Genomic DNA, 27,883 nt, shown 5'->3' with positions numbered 1-27,883 from the left:
TGTATTGTCAGACATGCTAATACTGTTTGTTAAATTGCACATGAGCCCATGGAATGTAGTCTGTGGTAGTATACATATACTAAATTAACGCTACATTCTTTGTTAAGAAATTTATGAACGCATTTTGCAACTTAGAGTTAATGAGGCGTGAAAAGGTTTTAATCTATATTCACACTCCCTCATATTGTCTATAAACCTGACGAACAACTCCAGCCTTTAGATGGCAGTACAGTGTCTTCATTTTAACGAATACGGCAAAGTGGAACGACTAAGAGAGGCCGACCATGTTAAAAAAACACAACAAAAGAGACGACTTTGTTGAAGTAAACATACCAGTTTTGCAAACAGTATTGTTAAACAAGTGATTTACCTGCTATATTTAGAAGAATACATCGAGTGGAGCAAAGGGTACGTGTTTTCAAAATAATCGTTGGAATAATGGAGTATTATGTGCCATCTTATCTGTTACCCCAGACAACTTGGAACCCAGCTAGCAGATAGCTAGTTACCTCAGATACAGCTCGAACTCGCCAACATGTCAACGGCTTGATAAAATGTCGAGGTTTGATAGCTAGTTGGCTAGCTAGTAAAGTTAACATTCTCCATTGTCTAATTGTCTGGTAACTTCGTTTCCAAATTTGAAAATAACTATTACCTAAAACAGCTAGCATTTTATAGCTTCCTTGTCAGTTAACAGGATCACTTTTTTATTTCCATTTGTGAAAATCGGAAGCTAGCTGGCTACCGTAGCTAAGAATGCTAGCTAGCACAACTAGCTAGATAGCAGTTTCGCTCATTGCGTGAAGCTTGAGAGCTGGCTAATGTTTGGCGCTCTCGTTTAGGTGTATTAGCTTGGCTAACGCTAGCTAAGATACTACAGCAGGTAGAAGTCAGTTAGCGTTAGCTAATGTCTAATTGGACTCAAAATATATAGCAAGATGTGCTGAAAGCAACAATTTGTTACCATTCATCATTTTGACGAGACCAATTAAATCTTGTTTGTAGGAACTAGGTAAGTTGACCAGCGTTGATGGCTTGCTAACTAGTTATCTTAGCTAAGAATGACCTTAATGCTGCAAACTCCTGATATGACTGAATTGATAAACCAACGTTTTAATTTGTATTGTTGTGCCAGCTGTTATACATCAGTGGGTAGCCGAATTATTTTTGTTTTTCACACACGATGCGTTATTGTGATATGAGTGCAGGACATTACAAAAACATTATTTTTCTCAATAGACGGTTAATTTGGTTTGCCAATTACACAAGCCATCATTTCCAATTAAGACCAGTAATGATTGTTCTCAATTTTCCTTAGGTGGCACAAGTGTATGTCTTATTGCCAGACTACACTTAGGAGAATACATGACTACATTTGCAGTTTAGCATTGATACAAGGACAGCTGACCTAGTCCTGGAAGATGAACTAGGCCGTTTGAATGATATAAGGGAAACATAAAGCTTTGGACTCCTGACACACTGAAGTTTTGTTTTGTCCACAAACTATAGATTTTGAACATAAAAGACTTTTTTTTTTTTTTTTTTTTTTTTTTTTTTTTTTTTTTTTCAAATATTCTGCAGAAGTGGATACCCAAGGATTACATTTTGCAAGTTCTGGGGGGAAAAAACTTGGTGACAAAGTGGAACATAAATAACCAATAATCCAGCATACATAAATAAATAAGAATTTAAAGAAAAAAGATGCAGAATTAGAATAGAATCAGTTTGGCAATACTCTGCATAGTTCATTTTGCCTTAGCTGTTCCATTCCAGGATTTGAACTTTCTAAAACCTGCTCATGTAGTATAATTTTATATACTCTGTGCAGGTGTACTATATTTATGCATATAAATGTTTATTTCTTCATTTGGAAGAGCTCCATGTTAAACCTAATCTTGTGATGTCAGTTGCTCTTATTTAAAGAGGTCATACTGTACATGTATATAAATGCATTTGTAAATATATATAGTCTTTATTGATTCATTTAGAATGAGACATTGAGAACACTGTATATACATTATTAGAATTTTTATAAACTAGTGTTGTACAAAAGAAAGTGGAAAAACAAGCAACTTATTAAGACAAAGGTTAAACTTAGAACCTTTGGTAAATATAAAAGTGAAGAAGATACTGGATGGCTACTGCAAGGATGGAGAGTGTAGGCCCTGTGATAATGGGGATCAGCAAGCAGAATGGCCAGTTTAGAGGACATACCAAGCCATCCTCTCAAACTGGACCCACAGGTGAGAGTAGTCAGCCTGGAAAGATTCCTGCTGTAGCCCAAAACCCTGCTGGGGGCTCTCAAGAAGGACCTGGAATCAGGTGAGCCAACATTTTTGTTGATAGATTAAAACCAGGATTCCTAAAAGCTGCTTTGACAATAATGTCTATTATGAAGAATGGTATATAAATAAAATAATTGATATGAAAATAATGGGGGGTACCTATGTTGTATTGTAATATATTTCTCTCTCCTGGGCACATTGTTTCTCTCTCCAAGGTTTGGTGATGACTGGAAAAAAAGACTTCAGCTCCCACCCAAAGACAACAGAATCAAAACATCAGTAAGTTTGACACAATCTACATTTTCATCTCTTAATATTCTGAAAATAGTTGCGATGTTGATATACGATATTCCACCCAAAACATCTTTAATACAAATAATCAGGTACATGTGTGTATTTCATAAAAGATATTTAGTTTGGTTAAGCATTTCCGCTTGTTTATTTTATCTCAAAATGTCAGTGTACACCTATTAAACAGTGATAAACTGGATTCCCTTATTAAGCATGAATTACAATTTTCCTTTTAAATGTTCCTTTTTAAATACAGAATCTTCAGAAATATTTTTGCTTATTGAGAAAAAAAACAAATGACTTATGGTTATGTCTATTTATACACTCACCGGACACTTTATTGGATACACCTTGCTAGTACTGGGTTGGACCCCCGTTTGTCTTTCAGAACTGACTTAATTCTTCATGGCATTGATTCATTAAGGTGCCGGAAACATTTCTCAGAGACTTTGGTCCATATTCACATGTCAGCATCACACAGTTGCTGTAGATTTGTCAGCTGCACATCCATGATGCGAATTTTGGATTGAAATCTAATGACTGTAGAGGCTATTTGAGTGTAGTGAATTCAGTGTCATGTTCAAGAAACCAGATAGAGATTATTTGAGATTTGTGACATGGCATGTTATCCTGCTGGGAGTCTCCATCAGAAGATGGGTACTCTGTGGTCATAAAGGGATGTACATGGTCAGCAACAATAATCAGGTAGGCTATAGTGTTTAAACAATGCTCACTTGATATTAAGGGTCCCAAAGTGTGCCGAAACTGTTGATACATGGCTGTAACCCATCTGCTTCAAGGTTTGCCGTGTTGTGTATTCAGAGATGCACTTCTGCATACCTCGGTTGTAACAAGTGGTTATTTGAGTTACTGTTGCCTTTCTATCAGCTTGAACCAGTCTGACCATTCTTTTCTGACCTCTGGAAACAATAAAGTATTTTTGCCCAGAGAGCTGCTGCTCACTGGATATTTTCTCTTTTGGACAATTCTTTGTAAACCCTAGAGATGATTGTGCATGTAAATCCTAGTACCTCAACAGTTTGTGAAATATACAGACCAGCCTATCTAGCTTGAACCATGTACAGATCCAACCATGCCATGGTAGCTCAATGGTTAAAATACTTGTAATTGGGAGGTTGCTGGTTCAAGCCCCACCACTGCCAAGTTGCCACTGTTGGGCCCCTGAGCAAGACCCTTAACCCTCAATTGCTCAAGTTGTACTCAATCATGATTGTAAGTTGCTTTGGATAAAAGCATCAGCTAAGTGTTATAAATAATAAAGTTACTTAAATCACCTTTCTTCTCCATTTTGATGTTGTCAGCAGGTCGTCTTGACTGTCTACATGTATAAATGCATTGAGTCTCTAACATGTGATTGGCTGATTAGATATTTGTGTTAACGAGCAGTTGAACTGGTGTACAAGGGCCTGTTTGTGTTTTTCCAGAGAAACGAGTTGTTTCAGACAGAGGTCCTTCATCGGCTGTACAAGTGAAGGACCTCTGTCCAAAAAATCCTGGAAAAACAGCTTTTACACTACACCGCAGTTACTCGTGTGTGTGTGTGTGTGTGTGTGTGTGTGTGTGTGTGTGTGTGTCTCTGTATCTGTGTCTGTCTGTGTGTGCCACATGCCATTCTAGGCCACCATGGATGTTCTTGGGGGAAAGTATGTGAAAACGTCTATTAAATTCTTCATAGCTTAACTCCAAATACTATTTTAATTATGACTTAGAATTCAGCCCTCTGACCTGTATGTAATAACTGTTCCAATTATTGTGTGTATTCTAAGCAACGATTCATTTTTAATTAGTTTTTAATAAGTTTTAAAATGTGGCCCTCTGCGCTAAATTTAATCAATTTTCCAGTTTTTATTCTTCACCAATTGCCCATTTTTCACTGTATTGAAACTGAACGTTGAGCATCCAATAAATTGTAAGAATATTTTACAAAGTGTATTTATTGCCAAATGATTTATAGCAATCAGATTAATGAGCATAAATCATTTTTACCCAAATGAGGAATCTTTCATTATCAGGAACTGTGTCCATTTGTTTTCACGTGCTTCCTTACTTAGCCCAGAGGGCCTCATTTTAAAAATTACTTTAAAAAAATACTAAAAGTAACTGTGAAGTATTTGGAGTAGAGCTGTAGGATTTTGCAAGGTCGCATGAATTTAATAGTTTTCACATGATTTTTCTTCAAGAAAATCCATGACATGAACTGGTAAGCCTAGGTGAGTTGGCATGGAATGACCTCTCTCATACTACCAGTGAAGCTGTATTGTTGTATATGAAGCAAGGGCTTTTCTTTCTGCTTTTTAAAGGATGTAACAGCCACCAAGGGGAATGAGTTTGAGGACTACTGCTTGAAGAGGGAGCTATTGATGGGCATCTTTGAAATGGGCTGGGAGAAACCTTCCCCCATTCAGGTAATTGAATGACCTCTGTTAGAAATCAGTCTAGACTCAAGCCATAACTGAATGGGTGGGTGAATAAATAACAGGTTTATACATATATGGGATCATTTTAAAGGGCAGAATGAAAACACAGAAGTAAAAGCAACTGGTATATGTTGTCAACATTTGGTGATTATTTACCGTTACTCACACGTGGGTCTCATCTTCAGATGCAACCAAGGCCAAAACAAAAAAAAACAAACTGTCTGAAAGAACTAAACGCAACACTAATTCCCAATACCCTACACCCAAATACATCCTGACTAACCCCAAAACCAGGAAAAAACTCACCCCCAAACAAAGTGGTGGTTACATCCTACAACCAAATCTAGACACAAGAAAGAAATATACAAATGGTCAACCAAACTCAAAAGAGTTAAAAGTTGAAAACAAACCAAGGGTTCAGAAATAAGGATCAAAGTAACAACAGGACACAGCAATAAAAGCTCTAAATATATTGAGCATGAAGATGTTGAGTGTTTCATGATGTGCCTTTATATAGGAGTGATATCAGCAGAGTAGCACAACACAGGAGAGAATGGTCTGAACAATGCAGAGCAGACAAACCACGCAAAACACAGGCGTACACATCTCGTTACTAATTCATTTATGTCATAATGATAAAGACATTGTTATTTAACATATGGCACATATGGCAGTAATAGGTGGTAGCCTAGTGGTTAAGGTACTTGACTAGTAATGGAAAGGTGCTGGTTCCCACCATTGACCCTCAAGTTGTGTAAGGTAAATGTAAGTTGCTTTGATGTAAAATGATTCAAAATCATTAAAAAAAAATATGCAAAATTTATTTATTTATTTATTTATAACGACTACACACGCTTTCTGTATTTGCTGATCAGTCCTATGCACTGGTATTTACATTTGCGACATTTAGCTGACACTTTTATCCAAAGTGACTTCTGCCTGAACACTACTTGAGTAGTTTAGGCTTAAGGGTCTTGCTGACAGGTCCAACAGTGGCAACTTGAACTGGCAACCTTCTAATTACTAGTCAGGTTACTTAACCACTGAGCTATATTCTGTATATGTAGTAATGCAGCTAATACTTATTCTAGAATGAACCAGCTTGTATAATTTAATTCTGTATGTTTTTATTCATTTATTTTTGTTTAATTTTTTATAGTGTTAAGTGAATGTCATCCATAATTTGCTGTCTTAGTGAGTTTTAGCACTAATTTGCAAATTAGAATATGGCTGACTATAGACTGGGTGAGACTTAGTATTTTCCCTTCTAGTGGATGGTGGTGTTTTTCCTTTGAGAGTACATCACAGTATTATTGCTGCTCCTCATCTGGAAAGGAATTGATGTCATTCCTGGGGTTTGTTGAAACAATCCTCTAGTTCAAGGGTAACAGCTTGGACATTTTTCTGTATGTGATCCCTGATTGTGTCCTTCAGTGTATACCTGGTTGTGTCCTTCATTTTCACCTTTTTCTTATGGGTAGTATAACCTCTTTGGATTTTGGGTGTAGTACTGGAATGCATTGTGAGGAATTGTAGGTTTCCAGTTCTTCGGTATTAGTGACTGTGCTCCAGGTCAGGTACATGGCCTTGTTGTGGTTCAGTTCCTTCTGTCCTGATCCCTTTTACATTTTTACTATGAACCGATGACATTTCACCAGTCCAGATGGTGTCCCAGTGTTCTTACTGTAGAGTCTGAGCGTGTCGATCAGTGAATCGGTATCTTTCCGTTGACATAAAGCTTGATTCATTAATGTACAGGATGTGTCTGATGATAGTTCTGCTATTGAGTCCTGTCAGTACCCACTCTAATGATCTGACTGAGGGTTTTCAGGCCTATGCTTGTGCTACAGATCAGCCTATGCAGAAGTGCTATGGATAGAGCCTCAATATGGTGTATATATGATATTTTATGCTCACTTGGGCATTCTTCGAGTTGGCATCCAGTCCTCCAATGTGCCATTGACTTCTGAGTACTTTCTTTTTTAAAGAGGTATTTTTCCCAGAGGTTCACTGACCTTGCTTGTTTTCTGTGCAAAGGTCTGCATGTTATAGTTTTTTACAAAACAGTATGTTGTAGGCAAAAGTGTAATTACAACACACCTCTCCCAACCGTTGTGAACAATTCTAAGTAAGACTATGTAGAATTTTGCATTTCTCAGGACAATTTGTATCTTTCCTAACAAGCAGATTAGATGTTTTGAAAAAACCTTGCAATTCACTTTACCACACAGCAGTTTCAAGGTTAGACCAGTTTACCTTGGCTGACAGTTTTAAGTCATAGAAGTCATTTCATGTCTTCAGGAAGAGAGTATACCCATTGCACTGTCTGGTCGTGACATCCTGGCTCGTGCCAAAAACGGGACAGGAAAGAGTGGGGCATACCTGATACCCATGTTGGAGAGGATCGACCTAAAGAAAGACCACATCCAGGGTAGTCTTTTTTCCACTTTGACATTTGTTTTGCTTTTCAAACATTTGTTTATGTAAAACTCCGTTTCATTTTTGAATGCAGAATACATTTATATTCATAACTAGCTTGACAAGGTTGTTGGACTGATTTGGGATTGTCTGTCTCTCTGTTTGTAGCCATAGTGATGGTGCCCACCCGTGAGCTTGCCCTGCAGGTCAGCCAGATCACCATCCAGCTTAGTAAGCATCTGGGTGGAGTCAAAGTCATGGCAACCACAGGGGGGACCAACCTACGGGATGACATCATGCGTCTGGATGAGACAGGTAAAAGAATCGATGTGTAAATCGATGGACTGCATTTATATCACAGACGTGTGCTCTGCAGATTTTAGTTGGTAAGACCCAGTTGACCTGTTCATAATGGTGGTCTTAAATGATGCTCAGGGGAGATTTTTCCACAGCAAATTAAACACTGTAGACACATCATTCAGTATGTTTGTAGTATATGTTCCATAGAATATCAAAGAGGTTTTATTGTCATTTGAGCTATATACAAGTACACAACAAAAACGAGACAGTGTTCCTCCAGGACCATGGTGCAACACAAAACAACAGTGCAACAGACAACATGAATATAATAGTTTCCTTGTGAAATCCACTACAACCCTTTTAGAGTTATAGCAGTTTACAGCAGAATAGCAGTTTATCACTACTTCCTGACTATGAGGAATGTGTTGTACCACAATATGGGTTTTTCTTATTGTGTGTGTGTGTGTGTGTGTGTGTGTGTGTGTGTGTGTATGCAGTGCATGTTGTCATAGCTACACCAGGGAGGATTCTGGACTTAATCAAGAAGGGAGTAGCCAAAGTGGACAAAGTTCAAATGATGATAATGGATGAGGTAATTTTTATAGGTTTATGGGGTGTGGCTTTTTTATTATTATTATTATTATTATTATTATTAAATATTTTTTTTGCACTGATTGTTAGCAGGATTCAAACATCCTATAGTCCTTATTTTTTTCTTATTGGACTAAGAGGAAGCAGCTAATACAAAGTGAGCAAAAGGTATAGTTAACAAACCTTTAACAGAAGTAATTACGCTGGTAGACTTTATCCCCTCCTCTCCCCGCATGCTGACCTGTGGTATCACTGGGCTGAATACTGACAGATGGGTCCAGAAACTAAATTGCAAAGAAAAAAAATTCCTTCCATTTGTTTCTTTTCCTCAAAATTATTCTCAGATGAACTACATTAATGTTTGTATTGAAAACGAAAAATCAGGCTACAAGACAGTATTAAGCTGACACCCAAGTCAGTGGCTCCTGAATCGATGCTGGCGCACTGCATAAATATCCTGCATTCAGAAGCCAACAGTGTTATAAACGTTATTGTAAAAGTCGTTTGAACACCAATAACAGAAGAAGAAAACAAACGCTAGCGGCTATTAGCTAATCTTAAACAGAATAAAGGTGGTAATTCTGTGTGTCATTATATCATAGATATAATTAGACATAATTGCTATCTTGTCCACTGGGGATGCTTGCAGCCTAGTTAACCCCATTATTTCTGTGGCACCATCTCCCCAAGGTTGTTTAAGTGTTTACTTCCAATGCATGGCCTGGAACCTCCATATCAAACTAAACAACATCAGTATCGTAGGTTTTCGTTATTTTGCTTGAACTGCTTTCTCTTTCCCTCTTGCAGGCTGATAAGCTGCTGTCTCAGGATTTTGTGGTGCTAATTGAGGACATTATTAGCTTCCTGGCCAAGAACAGGCAGATTTTGCTCTATTCTGCTACCTTTCCAATCAGCGTACAAAAATTTATGGTAATACGGAGTAAGAGTGATGCTATCTGATCAGCTCATGTTACAGGTAATAAAAAACCCACATATTTATAGCCAGCCTGTATTCCCTGTGTATGTCTTTCTTTAGGTGAAACACCTGCAGAAGCCCTATGAGATTAACCTGATGGAGGAATTAACCCTGAAGGGCATCACACAGTTCTATGCTTATGTCACTGAGAGGCAAAAAGTGCACTGCCTCAATACACTCTTCTCAAGGGTAAATACACAAACACACATACACACTTTGATTTTAACAGGTGGATTGATTTGCTGTAATGTAAACGTGAACAGTCGGCAGACCCCCATGCCTTTCTCATTCCCTCAGCTGCAGATCAATCAGTCCATTATCTTCTGCAACTCCACTCAGAGAGTGGAACTCCTTGCCAAGAAGATAACCCAACTGGGCTACTCTTGTTTCTACATTCATGCCAAAATGATGCAGGTATGTTAACAGGAGTGACTCTTCCTGTCTCACTTGAGCTAAGTGGGAGAATATTCCTTATGGGATGTAAGTTTATTCAGGAAGCCAGCCTGCCTCATTTGTGTTAAGTGTTTATTTGTTTACTTTGCAGTGTGTTCAGATCTTAATGTGCCCTTTCTTTTGAGTCTCTCAGGAGTATCGAAACCGTGTTTTCCATGACTTCAGAAATGGACTGTGCAGAAATCTGGTCTGCACAGGTAAATTTGCCTTCATAAATTACTTTATTAATGTGTTAGTGTAGTTGGTGCCTCAACACATCAGAAAAACATTTACAACTTTAACACAGCTTTTTAAAAATCTTATTTTCCTTACAGATCTTACCTATACCTACAGCTATACAACTGTAATACATTTAGAGAAATCAATTTATTAAAATCTAAATTGGATTAGCGTATCCTTCTTTGCGTTTTTATTTATTCTTTTCACTTTGAAAGTGTAAATGTCTCATTCTGTGCTTGTTTTTCCAGATTTATTCACCCGAGGCATAGACATCCAGGCAGTAAATGTGGTTATCAACTTTGACTTTCCCAAGAATGCAGAGACCTATCTGCATCGTATTGGACGCTCAGGTAAAATAATAATAATTATGGATAAATTGTTATAATGGATAATAATTTATGCATAATTTGCATATAATGTATGAATTGTTGGTTATGATTTTATATTTAGATGAGACGTCTTTAAAGTGGCACAGGCGTAGTGTAGGCAGTGGCAAGCATATCCATGGTTAATTAAGGAGCCCCAGTGAGAGGATGGTGGGAAGCCCAGTGTGAAGTTCTCATGTGGGGTTATGGATGTGGCTCTGGTGTGTGGGGGGTGTGGGTGTGGGTGTGGTCCTGGCTGAAGGGTATGAGGGAAACATGGAATGGACCTGGGATAACAGAGTACAGAGCTGGTTGCTCCCATATGTGCTTTCACTACAAGAGGTTCAGCAAACTCCTGGCTTCAATTCCCAACAAGGAAAGATAATCTTTTGAAGCAAGTTAATCATCATTTTGTTAGTATCTAAGAAACCAAAACAGGGCTATACAGTTCCCTGGTCATGAATCACCTGTCAGTATCATCAGTGTGGTGTTTGATTTAATAGAGCCACACCACCATCTTTTTAATTTTTTAATTTTCTTTAGGGAGGTTTGGTCACCTGGGTCTGGCCATTAACCTGATCACAGCAGAGGATCGCTTTAACCTGAAGGTCGTTGAGGATCAGCTGGTGACTGAAATTAAACCCATCCCTGGCAACATTGACAAAAGCCTATATGTAGCGGAGTTCCACTCAGCCAGCCTCAACTCTGAGGCAGAGACACAGGAGCAGGAGACCCTGCCCCTTGCAGTGAAGCCTCAAGCTCTCTAAGTACCACCACAACCAGCCAGGTCAGTACCTTACACAGTACCTTACAGAAGATACTTTGAATGGAAAAGTTGTGAGTGGATATATTAAGTGCATAATTAGACTAGTTTAAAGGCATATCAAGGAACTGTGTATGTGTACGCATTGCATAGTAAATAATGTTGTTCCATAGTGAAGCAGTCTGTGAAGTCTTATAATTAGCCAATGAAATCTTTTGATTGTAATGATCTGTTCTGCTTTCCTTTCGGCACAGCTTTTTCACACCAGAATTTGGCATTGTTCTACTCTCTCTTCACATTCACCTTTTTTTTTTTTTCCCCTCTATTCAGTTCAGAAATCTTTGGCAGGAACTGTCAGCTACACATGTATTATGCTTTGCACCAGAACTTGAGGTTGGCTTAGGGAATGAACCTATACATTCCAGAGTCCATTTAAAAATAAAAAGGTCTAGTGAGAATAAAGATTTCACAATCTGTGAAAGATTTGCAAGTACCTCTGGCAAAAAGTGAATGGCTTAAGTTTTAAAGCATCAATGCTTCTTCTTGTTTACTTGGCAACATTTAACAGCAGAAAAAAAAGGAATCCAAAGACAAGAGTCTCTGTATTTTCTAATGCAGAATGTTTGTCCTTTAAAGCTTGTAGATATAACCGTAATCAGTAGCTTCAGGAATACAAGCAGTACCAGATACGCAGACACATTTCACACAAGCACATTTCACACATTTAACACCATCGGTGCCGAATACACAGACACATTTCGCATGTTTAACACAAATGGTGCCGTATGCGCAAACACATTTCTTCACTCCCGGAAGTGCCTTAACATGTCTGGTCAGCTGCAAACTTTCAGATGGCTTTCTATGTCTTTTATCTAAAATTCTAAAGTATGAACTGACATGAGAATTTATTGCAGTAGTGTGAAAGGCTAAGCATATGTTTAAAATCTTTATAGTGGTGCTATTCAGCAGTGAAAGAGTATGTTTAAGGGCTTGATTACAAGAACATTTGAGTCTCTCAACAAGTTCTTTTTACTTGTGAGGTATGTGAAGGAATGAAAATATGCCAAGCTGCCAAGCGCCGAGTACCTCTTTGCAAGCTGTAAAAATACTTTAGTGAACCAGTCTCATATAATGAGACCGAACCATAACCTGCATCTCGCTTGTTTTGATAGGTGCTTTTGACCTCTTTCATCACTGAAATGATTGTTGGCAGTACTGTATGGCAGTAAATGATTGATTCATAGGCTCAGAAGGAGACTTAAAGTTCATACTACCTGACATTTTCAGGCATAATATTCCAATCTACAGATATATTGCAATAAGACATGGCAGCTAAAGAGCTTTTTTTTATATTGTTAAAGATTTGTTAGTATTGCTAAGTCATCTTTTTAATGTTCCTAATGCTGGAATTAACAGTCCTATCTTAAGCAGGGTCACCAGCAATTTCTCAGACATCTTGGTGCAGATCACGTTTTAATACTAAACATAGCATACCTTTAATACAATGAGTCATGTGAAAGTCTAGGATGCAGTAAATGGCAAGGGTCTGAGAACCATCCAGACAAATTACTCAGCTGAGTGCTCGCAAAGGAGTGTTTAGAGATAAAGTTATGTATGCCCCAGCAAAGATCTGTGTGCAAAGCATAAAAATTTTCTTCTTTTAAATTTTTATTAGATTAAAACGCTGGCTTAACTTTTTTTTTTTACTAGTCTTTCATATGAGTACTTGGAAGAAAACATTCTGGTAGCCTAATTAAATCAACAATTTTATGTGGGATTTTGTTTGTTTTTGTTTTGGTTTTTCCATTGCAAAACTGGAAATCATTTGCATGAAAGTGTCGTATTTTTGCTTTACATTTGGTGGGAACATTGATCTTTTGGAATTATTATATAATGGATTTTGTCATGTATATTGAATTATAAATTGGGAATGAATTTGAATTGAATCTTAATTTAATTTGAAAGCAAAACTGTAGCATTCTCTAACTGGCAGCTTCCCCCACATACTTAAAAAATACACTTACTGCAAACGGTGAATACAAAAAACTTAGGCTACTTCATTTTCAAGAGTGAATTGTCTTTATTTTGTTTAACATTGATTTTAAGCAGGGGTAGGTAGTGTCTAACTCTGTGTCTTAGAGCAGAAATCTCAGCTTGCTTTTGTTTGCTTTTAATAGACCCAGCATAGTCAATGAGGCTTAGTGTTTAACTTTTGGGAATAACCGACATCACATCACCAGTGCTGTGGTGTTATACTCAAGGCAGTAACAGTGCAACCAAAGAATGACCAGTAGCATAATTCTGCCCTTCACCTTATGTAAGTGTACATTTTCAGAACCTTGTGAATTTGAATGCAGTCTGACTCAGCTGTTCAAGTTGGTGCACATTAACTTTAAAAGCCGCCTTTAAGAGCAGAATTATCCTTAAGGTCATTTTAGTCTCTGTGCAACCTGTTACTTCAACATAACCTATGATGTTATAGGTTGAGCTATTATTTCCTTAGTAAAACTTTTCAGAAAGTTTGTGAATGATTTATTCTGAATGTAAACATACAGTTTACAGAAAAAAAATGAGTGTACGGTCTTGAGATCTTTGGTTTTCTAACAGGTGGGTGATAATACTGATTTTCAGGACTCAAACTGAAGCATAACCAAAAAGTGTGTTCAAATGTGGCGTGTTCGCAAGCATAGGTGTGTGTGTGCCTCTGTGTGTTTGCCTGTGTCTGCGCACGTGTGCCTGCATGTGTCTCCTGTGTATGTTGTGTGCCTGTGTGAATGCCCCTCTGTGTATGTGTTTGCAGCTGCCTCTGTGGAGTTTTTCGTGTGTGTGTGTGCTTGCCTGCCTGTGTGCATGTGTGTGCTAGCGTGTGTGAGATTGCTTTGTACATCCATTGAAAATTGCTGCATTTGTGGACCTGTATGTTAATGTATTTACAGATACGGGTGTGTTCACGCATGTGTGCTTGTATGTGTGTTGGAACAAGACCTCCAGCTCCAAAGTCCGCTATGTTAGTATCAGTAATCACAACTGGGGCTTTACTTAAGGGAGATGGTAAAACTGAGTCAGCATCCTTGCGGAGATATATTTTAGTTGATGCAAAGTAGTTAAAATATCCACAGTGATGTAACTGATGGTGTTTTGAAAGTTTTATCTGCTGAGGCAGTTCTTAATTTTGTATCGCTGTGTAGCAGAAGGCACTGTGTACAAATGCCTAACCTACAGACTTGAGCTAATCTGGGCTCACTGGTGGGGAAAACAGCACTGTTTTATGTTCAGAATTCATTAATTTACCCCAATGTCCTAAAAAAGAATTTTTAGACTGGGTTGTGTTTTGTTTTTTTGTTTTTTTTCCTTTCTAAACCATTGTTTTTCTAAACCAACACACTGTTCCCTGCCATCTTGATTGGCTTTTTTTGTTTAGGCTAAACTTTTGGGGTGGTGGGAGTGGTAGAAAGGTGTGATGAACGTTGTTGGTAGTGTCTTAATAAGGGTGCAACAATTTTTGTTTATGAGCTGAGCAGTAAACTTTATAATGCAGGTAATTTGAAAAAATGGCCAGTCTTCACCACAGGAAAAACAAAAGTTTAGACTGAAGACAAAAACAAACCCTCAGCACTGTGCCCTGTGTTTGTAGTTGTTATATGTTGAATTGTACACATCCCTGATTGTCCAACCAAAATCTGTTACTTTTTTCCTTTTTATGTTTTCATGTTTATTTTTGGCTCAGCAAAGAGTGGGAGAGGAAGAACATCACTGAAAACATGCCTGTGCAGGGGTTTACTATGGTGATTAGTTTAAGCAGTTGAATGAGAAAATTCAGTCAAATGACTGATAAAACATTTACAAATGTTTTTGCTTTATGGTGCGCATTAGGTCTCTGACATTTTGTCACTGATCTAGTGCAAAATCTCACAGGATAGCATTCAGGTAAACTGTCCCAGAGAAACAAATTGGCAGATATTTATAAGGGGAAATCGTATGTCCTTGATAAACCTATTTATTATATCTGATTTGAAAAGTATTTAATGAAACTATTAATTGCACAGTCATGTCCCTAATACCTGTAATAAGTCAAAGGTTTTTATGTCTTATTACCTATACAAGATGAATAAACTGGGTTTGAATGTTAGAATCTGCACATCCATCGCATGGCTGACATTTGCTTACCAGTTGATTAGATTAACCATTAACATGTCCTGTATCAAAGCACGTTTCTTGTGAACCTCTCTCGCTCTCTGACTGACTCTCTCTTGGCCATGTTTTAAAAGTAAGTGAAACTAATGCAGGGGAATTGTTTGGATGAAATAAAATTACCTGCATTTCAGATTCTGTTTGCTTATTTTATACCTTCATATTTTCTCATGTCTGTCATGATGCCATACATGTAATTTGACATTTTGAATCCTAGGAGGATAACTGAGGAATTGACAATTGACTTTCTTTCACATAGTATGGTGGAAATTTGTCAAAACCGTATTTGTAATGAGTTACTTTTGAGGATGGGATGTTCAGAAAAAAAGTATAATTTTTAAATAAATTATGTGAACCATATTTAGGTTCACAGACTGGCTCAGGTCGCTTGTATTAGTATGACATATTGATGGCAAAATTATTGCTTTCATGCTTTCAGATTGTCTAGACTTTCAGACATAAAAGAACTGAGCAAGAGAAAGGAATATACAGAGCATACAGATATCTTAAAGAAAGTCATACATATTCCATAGCGAAATTTCTATAGGGGTGTATTTATAATGATGACAAACCTCACTTTTGAGATACCTGCTTCAAATTTTGTTTTCGTTTTTATTTGCCCCATGAGCCTATTGGCGGATTTTGTCTCTAGCTATTGTTGCTGATGATTAAAAAAAATAGATTACTCTAATAATAATCATAATCATAATAATGTAACAATTCCCGTGGCTGTAGCCCGGTCGGGACACTGAAGCGCCTCACATGACTCTCATTCCCAGCATGCTACGGGGTGCACTTCTGACAGCTCCGGAAGACGATACGGATAGACAGTTTTAATTCGAGAAAACATTGGTACTTTAAACCACGAAAGAAACCGCGTAGTTTTTTTTTAATCGTCGGTACTTTCGTCTGTCGTATGTGTTCTGCGGTCACGGTTCGAGCTCAGTTTCCTTGTTTTAACAACTTGGAAACAGCCTCGGAGTTCTGTCGATGGACGGCAGGTAAGCCAACGACGGTAAGGAGAAAAATAAGCCCCGGCACTGGAAAGTCCTCTGCTGTGCGCCCCACACCTTATCACGGAAGACACACTATCACCTGGAGTGCTTGTGCAGGTCTAGCCTAACGCATGATTTTCACGGATCCGAGTTAGTTCATTGATCTGTAAAGTAAATAGTTTTCCGGTAAATGGTTCGTGTGGGTGCTGGACTATGGTGTGTAGATCACAGGGGTGCTACAGCGACATTGCCACTCCCAGGTGCCAGGTGCTGCACCGCAGGGGGTGATTTGACTGAGCACTGCAAGTGCAGCATCGTCGTCAGGTAGGGTATTTATTTCGTCGCTTAGAGACACCGGTGGACGGAAGAGTCTGTTGGGTGAGAACGATAAGTTAAGATAACTTGGCTAAACGGGGCCGAAATGGGAATCGATCCGTATAGTTTCCAGTCCTAAAGGTCGAGATAATATTCTGCTTGTGAAGATCCGAGTTATTCCGTGTCTTCGTTTTATTTGATGATTTTGCTTTAACTGTGTGTGGGTCGTGTTGCTTTTCAAGACATTAAAAAACTGCAGTTAGCTGTTCTATTATGCGATTCACTGAGTCAAGTAGAAATGCACTGACGCTTCCTAGACAGGTTGAAAAGACGTCGGTTAGGAGGGCTAAAATATTTTAATCCCAAAAGATACATTATTGGAAGTTTTAACGGCACAAGTCACACTGTTGTCATTTTTCTCCATTATTAATAGGGCTGAACACCAGTTCAATTCATTTGATTCCTTTCATTGTGCAAGTAGTCGACAGTGAAATTAAGTAGCACAGCTTTCTTTTAGCAATACATCGGGAGAAAAGGGAAAAGTTCTTTATAAAATATATTGGTGTATTAATAATAATAATAACGATATTATTATTATTATTATTATTATGTCAATAATGAGTTATTATATTTATTATAATAGTTCTTCTTTTAATGTTGTTATTATTTTTATTTGGGATCAGAGGTTTAACCTCCATTTAACAATTTATGAGTTGTTTGTGATAGAAGTGCAAGTCCTGGGTATTATAATCTTTTGGGGTCTGTCACCAACAGTAATGTAAGATCTTTGGGCATGATGAGGGCCTTCCCAGACAGAAGACATTTTATATATTCTCAGTGGTGGTAGTAGGGACCAAGATGTTTTAATTCTCCATTCAGTAACAGGCTGGCAGTAGGTAAAGGATGTTGTCAGTACTACACCAGAAGCTGTTGCAGCAGGTAAACTCCATTCCGATTAGCCACTCTTGTGCTTTCTTCACCAAAGATGAGACTTTGAGAGCTCGTAAAGGGTCTTGAGTACAGATGTTGCAGGTCCTGACAGTGAAGAATCACCCTACTATATCATAATTGGCGTGGATTAGGGAATTCTTTTTTTTTTAGTGTCCACAGGCTGTTATTTTCCAATATCCAATATCTAATTATATAGTGCTAAGGTCTAAGCTGACTTTTTGGAAGCGACCTCTTTGGAAACCATGGCATCGAATGCGGAGCTAAAGTACTGTGAATGGGTGGGGGGCATGTAAAGCAGTTGACCTGGTGACACTATAGGAAGGAAATATTCATGGCTGAGTCACAGCAGGTCTTTCAAATTATATCAGGTTAGTGGATCTGAGTCTACCTGGGCAGGTGGCATAGGTTGCAGGTGTTTGTCACATGCATTTAATGAAGAGAGGTGACGTTAATGCAGGTATAGTTCATGATGGTGTTATTGTCTACCCCAAGAGTAGCCTCTATATTGTTAAAGTGGTTCTCCGTTTTCTCAACAAAAAATCACAAAGTTTGAGCAGAACTGCTAGTATAACTGATATACTAGTATAGTATAACTGCAAACTTTCAGTTATAGCAATGATTACAGGACTAAGACCAAATTCAACAAGCGGTGAATACATTCAACACCCTGGTGAAATTGCAGCTTTGAAAGTGATATGGAGCAGAGAGGTATTGAATGCAAGGTGAGATACGTAACCACTGTAACTGATAGAGAATAGGAGTGTTACGTATTGAGTAAGTCAGAGGTTACACTGGGCTTCCAATGGTGTGAAAGGCATAGGTTCCAGACTAGAACATACGAGCTCAGGAATGGTTGAAGCCAGTTAAATGAGATCCTTAGAGAAATTTGGATTTACCCATGCACAATATAATCCACCCAATAATGTTAAAACTATAACTGGCTAGACTTACGGTTCTGACCTAATTTGCAATGGCTCCACATTGTATCGTTGTACCAGGTGGCCATAGACTTCAACACGGACTGCTTTTGCTAGCCTTTGTCTGCTGTAACACTCATGTAGTTTACACTCATTACTCGTTTCTTTGTTTTGTCCTTATTCGAGTTGTTTGGCTTTGGGTCTGTGCTTTCATTTTGTCTGAAGGTCACAGCTGACACCCCTCCTCTTTCTTTCTTTCTCAGTCGACAACACATGGATCATCGGACTGTTTACTCCACGTTGGAGGCTGTGTGCGTGGAAACCATCGCAGCACTCACGAGGCTTGAGAGTTTGCGGTGCAGTGATGCCACCGCTCGACTCTTAGTGACGATGACACATATTCAGGAACATGGCCGTGCTGTTGAGGGCCTGGTCACTGGCTTTGCTGCTGTTTACCACCACTTTGATTTTGACCCCCAGACACCTGGAAACGGCTACCGTACCTTAGTCAAGGTAGACTAAAACTAGCAGAATAGCGCACTAGCAAACTATTAGACTAGAAGGAGGTTGATGTATTTTTCATAAGCTTGTGGCATAAAGCGTTTGTTTTTTAATTTAATTTATTTATTAATTTACTTGCACCAGTTGTGTCCGTCACATGCTGTTCTAATTTGCACAGTTCTGAGAACTGGAAACTGGTAATTGCTGGGTACATCAATGATAAAGAAGAAAGAATGAATGACCAAACATCATTGATCTCAGGGGGATTGCAGCGTTAACCTGAGCATCCATAAGAAGACTTAGATGGGCCGTCCAAGCGGAAGTGTTTCAGCACTGACCCCTTTTTGCCTACAGGTGGTACATTCTTGCATTCTCCATATAATCCAAAAGGGACGCTACATTGCCACAAACTGCGGGGGGGTCTTCTTCCGTGTGGAGCACAATGCTGGCGAGATGCAGACGTACTGTGTGGCCCTGTGCCAGCTGCGAGCATTGCTCTATTTGGCCCAGCGGTTGCTCGGTGAGAATCAGCATGGTCAGCTTTACTCACAGGACAGAGAACTGAGTAAGCGGTTCGTAAAGGAATACACATCCATGCACAAGGCCTGTTTTTACGGGCGATGCCTGGGCTTCCAGGTGAGTGGTGTTAGCATGTAACTGGGCTTTAGCTATAGTTAAGCTAAACTTTAATGTTATACTTTTATAAAAAGTTATGTATGTTTAAATACCTCCATGTTTTACCACAGTTATTGAAGTGATTGAAGCTCTGTCTGTCCCTTCTGTCCAGTTCTCCCCCTCTCTCAGACCCTTTCTGCAGACAGTGGTCATCAGTATGGTATCATTTGGAGATAACTACAAGAAACATCAGACTAGGTTAGGTCAGTGCAATGCAGGTTATCATTAAAGTTAAGCATCATAAGGTTTTGAAGATAAAGGCACAATTAATGGCCCTGTAATTTGTGTAGTATTCATACATTGATTTATTTCACTTGTCTGTATATGTGCATTTGGAGGGTTTTCAGATTTGAAAAAAAAAATGCTTGGAAAAAGTGTTACATTAAGGAAAGTTTGAACGCATAAGGCATTCTGTCTACAGGGAGAGCAGCTCTCTCATTCTTCACGTCTGGGAAGTATGTTGTGGACCCTGAGCTGAGGGGGGCCGAGTTTGAACGCATTACTCAAAACCTGGATATGCACTTCTGGAAGACCTTCTGGAACATCACCGAGACAGAGCTGATATCCGTCAGTTAGAATATGTGTGACTCGTTTCTTTCATTAGGACAAATCTTACTGTCCTACTATCTTACTGTGTCTTAATGCAGACGAAGTGCCCGTCTCTTTGTGTCTTTTCAGAGTTTGGCGAGTATCACGTCTAACATTGTGCAGGTGAACCTGATGCTGACAGTCCCTGGAGAGCCCCTAGTTTTGCCACTGTCCTCAGACCCCAACCTCTCAGTCACCGTGTCACCACCACTTGCCCACTGGGGGCCAGGACCTGTACACATGCGGCTGATTTCCCACTCCCTCCGCCAGGGACAGGTGTGGTGTCAGGGTCCTTGTGTGGTCGTATGATGGCCTATATGTGATATCATGGTAGTTATGAGAGTGTTGGTCAGCATTGCTGTTCTGCAACTGAGAGCTGGCTATGGGAGAAATATTAATATGTGAAAAATGTGTTGGGAGAGTCACGTCGTTTCTCCTGAAAGAAATATTAATATGTTGCCTAATCCCAAGGAATCACCCTTCCTTTGGTTTACAGGACAGTGCAGAACTGCTGGTATTCTCTGGGCCCGAAACCCCTCTGCGCTCTCTCACTGTGGGCCCCAGGCTCCAGAGAGCCTGTCTCTCTCCGTGGCTTCTCGTCCATTTCCATGGGGGGGGATTTGTTGCCCAGACCTCCAAGTCTCATGAAGTATCCCAAATATCTTTGTTTTCTTTTGCAATATATATTGTATATGTACAGCAGCAACATAATAATCTGCATTAATTCGCCATGCGCATTCTCAAGTAAATTAAAGTGCTCCCATGCGATTAATTGATTATGGACTTCATTTGTTTTTCAGAGTTATCTGAAGAGCTGGTCAAGGGATTTGAATGTACCTATTCTTTCTGTGGATTACTCACTGGCCCCTGAAGCCCCCTTCCCCCGTGCTCTGGAGGAGTGTTTCTATGCTTACTGCTGGGCCTTAAAGAACTGCAACTTACTGGGTTGGTGCTATGATGTGCACAAACTCAGGAAAATAAAGTTCTCCACAGTGCTGGCTTTGCAGGGTGCCAGTGACTTAGATATTTGTCTCCAACTATTTTGGCAGGCTCAACAGCGGAACGTGTGTGTCTGGCAGGGGACAGTGCAGGGGGGAATCTGTGCATCACTGTCTCCATGAAGGCCATGTCCCATGGAGTGAGGGCCCCAGATGGCATCATGGCCGCATACCCCGCAACGCTTCTGACGACAGATGCCTCACCCTCCCGGCTCCTGACTCTCATCGACCCTGTGCTGCCTCTGAGTGTGCTTTATAAGTGCATCACTGCCTACACAGGTAACACCCCCATCAGTGCCTATACAGGTAACACCCCTTATCAGTGCCTACACAGGTAACACCCCCATCAGATGCGAGTTACAACAGAAGACAGCAGTGACAATAAACAGGGGCCACAAACAAGAATGAACACAATAATCAGGATTACGGGAGAACATATGTTTATGAGCCAAGATCCCCAAGGGCCGACAAGGTCAGTTAACCAACTGAACCAAGAATCATCAGCAGTAGCCTCCCAAATGAGGTTGGGCAGAGAGCAGACAGAATAACCACAGGAAAATTTGGAATCAGACAGTTTAAAACATGAGCTATCTACAAAAATGTGATAGCCGCCTTCAAGCGGTGTGCTAGAGAGAGCAGAGCGCATGCTCGAGGACTCAAGGATAGCCTCCATGCATTCGTGGGGCACAGAGTCATCATAATGATTTAGTGATGTCAAACGCGATCGTCACAGGCTAGCGGGTGAACTCAGGGTCGTGTGTGATTTAATGGTTAAGTTCTGAGTGGCGCAAAGGATGGCCTCATGGCCCAAACGTCACTGTGCCATCATGTGCTGTGTTTGAATGTTATTCAGGATGGTAATAACTTGATGTGAAGTGTGAAGAAACATGGGATGAGCCAGTGCCAATTTGTCTGCATCAGTAACCAGCCACGGCGCGTAAGAAGGCCGATTACTTTACTCACATAATCTGTAATGGGATTACTCTACTCACATAATCTGTAATGGGATTACTTTACTCACATAATATGTAACGGGATTACTCTGCTCATGTAATCTGATGACTCATCACTTTACCTTTCTGAAATACACACAAATCTGTGCATATCGGAAAATATAATGATGACTTCCAGTTGTCCATTTTGTGGTTTATTAAATTTAAACTAGAAAATTTCAGAATACATAATTTTAAAAGAAAGATGTTTTTTTTTTTTTAAAAAGCCATACCTTTTGAAGCATTGTCGTCAGATTATATGTTTTTACAGATAGCTTGTTGAATCTACATGGATGATACTTTTATACACTCGATATAGTTTCAAATGATGGTAGTGTACATGCAGTGCATTCAAAACAATCAAAAGGTCTCCACTTCTCCCCTTCATTTTCATCTGGAAAAATCTGGAAAAATATCTTTACACTCCTATTACACCGGCCACGTTGACAGTTCATGCCTCGCAATTCAGCTGTAGCAGGTTGTGCTCAAATTGCGTAAACAGTAAAGCAATGTACTATATATCAAACCAACATTTTATATTTAAACGTAATGTGATTACTAGAATTTTAAATGTAATGTATCCTTTGTAACAGTGAGAAGTAAGACCATGGTGATGCATCACAACCAGCACTGGTTGGGCATACACTCTGTTCTTGTATATTTCTTGTATATAGTCAGGTACTCAAAAGGAGTGATATGGCACATTTGTATAGGGAAATAGGTCTCTTTTCTCTTCTTCACTTCCTTTATGTTTGTCCTAATTTCTTATCCAAAGTCTCTGCTCATTCACTCCATTCCTCATAACTGCATTGCATTTGTATAGTGCTTTCACTTTCTCCATCTGTCCATCCCTATATCTGCTCGTTCTCTCTCAGGTGCAGACAGTGGGTCAGTGCAGCAGGTCCAGCAACTGGACACACTGAGCGCTCTTGGGCAGGACACGGCGCTGCTGTTCAGGGACATCACGCAAGGTGCTTCCAGCTGGCTGCAGTCGCTACTCCAGGAAAAGCCTGCTGCACAAGCCTCGACCAGCAGGGCAACCAACGGACTGCGGGACCCCACACCTCACTCCGAGGATGTACAAGAAGGCCCCAGGGAATTCCCAGAGGGCTTCGAGCCCCTCCGATCGGGTTGTCTCGCGGAAATTCGGACCCCTTGCACCCCAGTTATGAATAACCCATTTGTGTCTCCTCTGCTTGCACCTGACAGTCTCCTCAAGGGACTGCCACCAGTTCATCTAGTGGTAAGCTGGTAATTGTGGGGTGATTTCAAAATCTTTACAGTCAGAAGGGTTTCTAAAATGCTGAAGGACTGAATTAGAGAACAGGGAACACTAACGTGTATAGTTCTGTGAGTTTCCAAGACTGGAGTTTTTATCAGATGATGCTATTTTTGAGTTTCTGGCAACTAGTCAAAAATAATGAAATAATTACAGCTAGTTGTTTGTATTCACTATATTAAAAACTATGCATATTGTATTGACAGAGACAGATTTTGATAAGATCATTAAAATAAGCTCTGCCTTTTACTTTGCATGACAGACATTAAAATTTGTAAAGATTATTAAAAAATGATAAGGAAAAATGTTTATTTTCTGTCTAAACCCTTATTATCTGAAAATGTTTTTTTTCAGAATTTAATTTAGATGAAAATATCAGTTTCACCATATTAAAGGGTTACCATACAAGTCCCAGGGAGGCAGAAGTGGTAAAGTGTAAAGGTCAAAGAGGCACACACTGTATGACTGAACTGTGTAGAGGAGGTGACACAGTCAATCAAGATGCAACATGAACGAAAATACACTTTTTTAGAAAGTTAAAGAATATGTGAAGCACGTGAGGAAAAGTAACAACAATTAGAATCACAGCAAAAACCATGAATACCACAAATAAATTATTAATCTATATTAAATTGTTAATAAATTGTCAATCTATATTAATATAAGTAATTAATCTATACACATTGAAATGACTAACAGTTCTTTTCCGAACCTTTGCTTTAGGCTTCAGCTTTGGATGCCCTATTGGATGACTCTGTGATGTTTGCCAAAAAGTTGAGAAGCATTGGCCAACCAGTGACCTTGACAGTGATCGAGGACCTCCCACATGGCTTTCTCAGCCTATCGCAGCTCTCCAAAGAGACACAGGAAGCATCAAACCTCTGTGTGGGACGAATCAGGGAGGTCTTTGTGCATGAACCAGCTACTGCTACTCGCGGGCAACCAATTCTCAGTTAGAACGAGGACTCTCTGGATGGGTAAGGTAAATTGGACTACCAGGAACTATCAGGGCTCTTCCAAAAAGGTATTTGTTTGTTTGTTTGTTTGTTTGTTTGTTTAAAAACACAATTTCCCAAACTAGATATAATAAACTTTTATTAACCATTGTTGAGAATCAAGTCACCCTTTTATACACTTCCATGTTTAAACTTGAAATACCAAAGGTCAAAGGTCTCCACCACTGTGAAAGCACGGTGAAGCAAGAGAGAAGCGGACTTTAACAGTGTATTGCCTTTACTATGTGAACCAGCCATATTGCCACTGTGTCTTTAACACAGCTCTAAGATCCATCTAAAGCTTATGTCCATACCTTCTAATGACATTTTGTACTTGAAATCGCTGTGAATCACCATGGTGATGTTAAAGGTACGTTTACTTTATAGGAGTCTTTCACATGTACAGTCTTTACATGCACTGTGGGTGATCAGGTGATGGTTTAGAAAAATGCTGTTGCATCTGAGTCTTTATCAGGGCTTTGTTTTTAAGATGAAGTACAGAGAGATGTCTAGAGAGAGAGCCAATGTTGTGCTAATGTTGTCGTTGGGCTTCACAACATTGTGCCCCACTGCCTGTCTTCACATACAAAATAAATCTGTAATCAGGTCCAAACAGTTTAGGGCATGGCTGATATAATGGATAATTTTCATCCACCATGCACTGTTTATCATTTCAAATGATTTTAATAAAGAATGAATGCAGTGTTTGTAATTGCACCTTAACAAACTTTTAATGGCCTATAAATATACCTCCTTACTTATACCTCATCATCTTTTTTGAAATATGTGTAATATATACAGAAATGCTTATTGGTTCTTCTTTGTAACTGCCGCTGATTAGTTGCTTTGAAAATATTAAAACAAACTGGCTGTTTGTTTGTTTGTTTGTTTGTTTTTTACATTTTTGGTTCAGTTTGGTGATGGAGGGCATATAACAACAGTGTTTCTTATCTGAGTCTTTAGGACACACCAATGGTCTGTTTTATTGTCCCACCTAGTGCACCTGAATTGAACTGTTAAGAACAACAAAACAAGGACTGTCAAGAACTTGTTTTGAAAAGCACAGATATTTATTTTTTTACTCCTCCACCCTTATATATTATGGTTTGTACAGATAACTTAGGTATGATGAAAACACTATGTAAAGATAGCAGATAGCAGATGTTAAGTTATCTTAGCTCTCCCAGGCAACTGAATACAACCTTCTGCACTTCACTTACCTGTGCTCTTCCTTTAGATTCTATGTGGTCATAGTCTTTGTGTTTTGGAGAGAGAGAGCTATAAAAAAGTAAAAAAAAAAAAAAAAAAAAAAAAGCAGATTCATCCTATTTTTGGATTGTGGATTGCCACAAAGCGAGTATCAGTCAGTGTGATGTGTAGTTGTCTCCTCCTACCTGTGCTCTTCCTATCACTCTCCTGTTGAGCAGTAATGAGTCTGTTCATGAGTCAGCCTCCTTGTCTACCAGCTGTGAATGTATATGCCCCAGTGCCTTTTCCAGTATAAAGGCCAAAGTAACAAAAGAGACTAAAGAGTATTTATCCCCTTTTAACTATCCCTGTGTACTGAAAATGTCTTAGTTTGACATGTGTGATTGTTTTGCTGTATGCCGTCTTCTTTTTGCAAACAAAATTAATCATGACAATGATTACTTATTAAATTAAGACTTTTATATGTTGCTGACTATTAGTACTCTTTATTGTTATAAAATCAGGGTTTGGATGTATTAGCTTTTACAGTATGTTCATTTGAACTATTTGTACACATTTATTTGAAGTAGGAAGTGGTTTATAATATATCAAATATCTGGGCTATTTTTAAAATCTGCACAATTCTTTATCAAGCCACTATTAATGTCATCAGCTCTTCCTGGAGTGACACATATATTTTGTTCTTATCAAATTACATGTACCTGCAGCATATTTTGCAGATTCATGTAGACAAGTATATGTTAACATTCAGAACATTGTTTTGGTCGACATAATTATAACAAGGCTTGCCATCATATTTTTGAGATTTATAACAACAATAAGTTGTAATAGTTGCTGTAGTTCTGAGGGCTTGTAATGAATACGTTCCTGCGCCGGAAACCCCTTAAATATCCTCCACCCTGTAGACGGCAGCGTGGAGTCCTCACATCGAATCAGCACTAAGGCACAATGAAGAAAACTCGACCATATTGGAAAAACACACAATAAAACAGAACGGCTGAACGAAATATAAAAAACAAAAAAAAGTAGTTAATGTAAGCCAGTTGATTTAGGCATCTGATGTACACAGAATAAATCAACAGGAGTAAATGGTATGTGGTTTCAAAGTAACGTTTACTGTCGAAATGATCTTGCTTATCTAATTACATGCTTAGTTATCTAGCAAGGAAGCAAACGCAGACTGCGATAAAAATCATCTTATCATGCCCACAGATAGACAACCAGCCAGATAACCCTAACTGTTTATTCAGTTTACAGTTATTTACGTTAGACATTATTTATTTCCTAAGTTTATATAAACTAATATATGTATATATGTTTGTTAGCTAGTGGCAGCCACTTGTCGTTATGAAGATGCCCTGCCGTCACAAATTTACATTTGTCACCAGACCTGCTGGTGTCAAAGTGTCAGTGGACATCTACAGTTAGCTCATTTGTTTAGTAGCTGCTGTTATTTCACAATACAGCTCGGTCGAGTTTTAGTCCCGGAGTGGAGAGAAATGACGTTAGACGGCTGAATCAGTGTGGTGAGGTCTTGAATATAATATTTTTGTCTCGTGTTTCAATAATAATTAGATTGAGTGGTATTGACTTCATTGCCAGTTACACATTGCTTTACACAATGTAAATAATTTATTATTCTTATTCAGATTAGTACTGATTGTCTCAATCTTTCCTAGGTAGCACAAGTGCAAGTCTACTTGGAAGACTAGATGGATAAAATGGTATATGCCAGGCTTCACCTGCCTGGACTATCACACACTTATGTTAATCCTAGGATTGTAATCCTAGATCTGGACTAGGCCATCTGGATGTTGTAAGGGAAAAGTAAAGATGGTTGTTTTGGATTTCTGACTCCCTGAACTGTTGCTTTGTCTACAAACGCTACGGATGTTGAACATTAAAAAACAACAACAACAAAACAAACAAAAAAACAACTGCTGTCTGACCATTAAACAAAGCTATGTTTTGAAAAAGACAGGTACATGCAACCGCAATTCCACTTTCACACATACTTTGAATGTAAACGGATTATAGAGAATGGGCCTAAAGCGTGATCTGACTGATTTTGAAAAGGGTATGATCGTGGGTGCCCGGAGGTCGGGACTGAGTGTTGCCAAAACTGTAAAGCTGTTTGGCTTCTCGAAGGCAGCGATCTCAAGAGTGTACAACGAATGG

At 39.0% G+C, this 27,883-nt stretch overlaps 2 protein-coding genes across 6 annotated transcripts; both read left to right on the top strand.

Annotated features, from left to right (window-relative positions):
• Window positions 1-258: 258 nt before the first annotated feature.
• On the top strand, window positions 259-15,423 carry LOC113578360 (putative ATP-dependent RNA helicase ddx6). Of its 3 annotated transcripts, XM_027011554.3 has the most exons (14): window positions 259-408; window positions 1,582-2,322; window positions 2,501-2,564; window positions 4,898-5,002; window positions 7,316-7,445; window positions 7,601-7,747; window positions 8,230-8,324; window positions 9,131-9,253; window positions 9,360-9,488; window positions 9,597-9,713; window positions 9,886-9,949; window positions 10,220-10,321; window positions 10,880-11,123; window positions 11,354-15,423. In XM_027011554.3, exons 2-13 carry the CDS (start codon window positions 2,135-2,137, stop codon window positions 11,101-11,103), a joined length of 1,488 nt encoding a protein of 495 aa, XP_026867355.1. In that variant the 5' UTR covers window positions 259-408; window positions 1,582-2,134; the 3' UTR covers window positions 11,104-11,123; window positions 11,354-15,423. The 3 variants fall into 3 exon arrangements, with proteins under 3 accessions (XP_026867355.1, XP_026867354.1, XP_026867356.1); XM_027011553.3 differs by having other exon boundaries at window positions 10,880-15,423; XM_027011555.3 differs by lacking the exon at window positions 4,898-5,002 and having other exon boundaries at window positions 10,880-15,423.
• Window positions 15,424-16,091: 668 nt separating this feature from the next.
• On the top strand, window positions 16,092-27,552 carry lipea (lipase, hormone-sensitive a). 3 transcript variants are annotated; one of them, XM_081705801.1, is made up of 13 exons: window positions 16,092-16,291; window positions 18,732-18,981; window positions 19,324-19,605; window positions 19,757-19,847; window positions 20,066-20,211; window positions 20,323-20,508; window positions 20,729-20,881; window positions 21,033-21,177; window positions 21,282-21,509; window positions 23,098-23,465; window positions 24,225-26,796; window positions 27,172-27,231; window positions 27,385-27,552. In XM_081705801.1, the coding sequence occupies exons 1-11, from the start codon at window positions 16,281-16,283 to the stop codon at window positions 24,456-24,458; spliced, it is 2,094 nt and encodes a 697-aa protein (XP_081561927.1). In that variant the 5' UTR covers window positions 16,092-16,280; the 3' UTR covers window positions 24,459-26,796; window positions 27,172-27,231; window positions 27,385-27,552. The 3 variants fall into 3 exon arrangements, with proteins under 3 accessions (XP_081561927.1, XP_026867377.3, XP_081561932.1); XM_027011576.3 differs by lacking the exon at window positions 27,172-27,231; XM_081705806.1 differs by lacking the exons at window positions 16,092-16,291; window positions 27,172-27,231 and having other exon boundaries at window positions 18,842-18,981; window positions 19,148-19,605.
• Window positions 27,553-27,883: the final 331 nt, after the last annotated feature.

This window comes from Electrophorus electricus, chromosome 2, assembly GCF_041902795.1.
Source record: "Electrophorus electricus isolate QZ-2024a chromosome 2, ASM4190279v1, whole genome shotgun sequence".
In the NCBI taxonomy this organism is placed as follows: Eukaryota; Metazoa; Chordata; class Actinopteri; order Gymnotiformes; family Gymnotidae; genus Electrophorus; species Electrophorus electricus.
The sequence above is the reverse complement of the archived record's forward strand: the minus strand, read 5'-3'. Positions and strand labels throughout refer to the sequence as shown.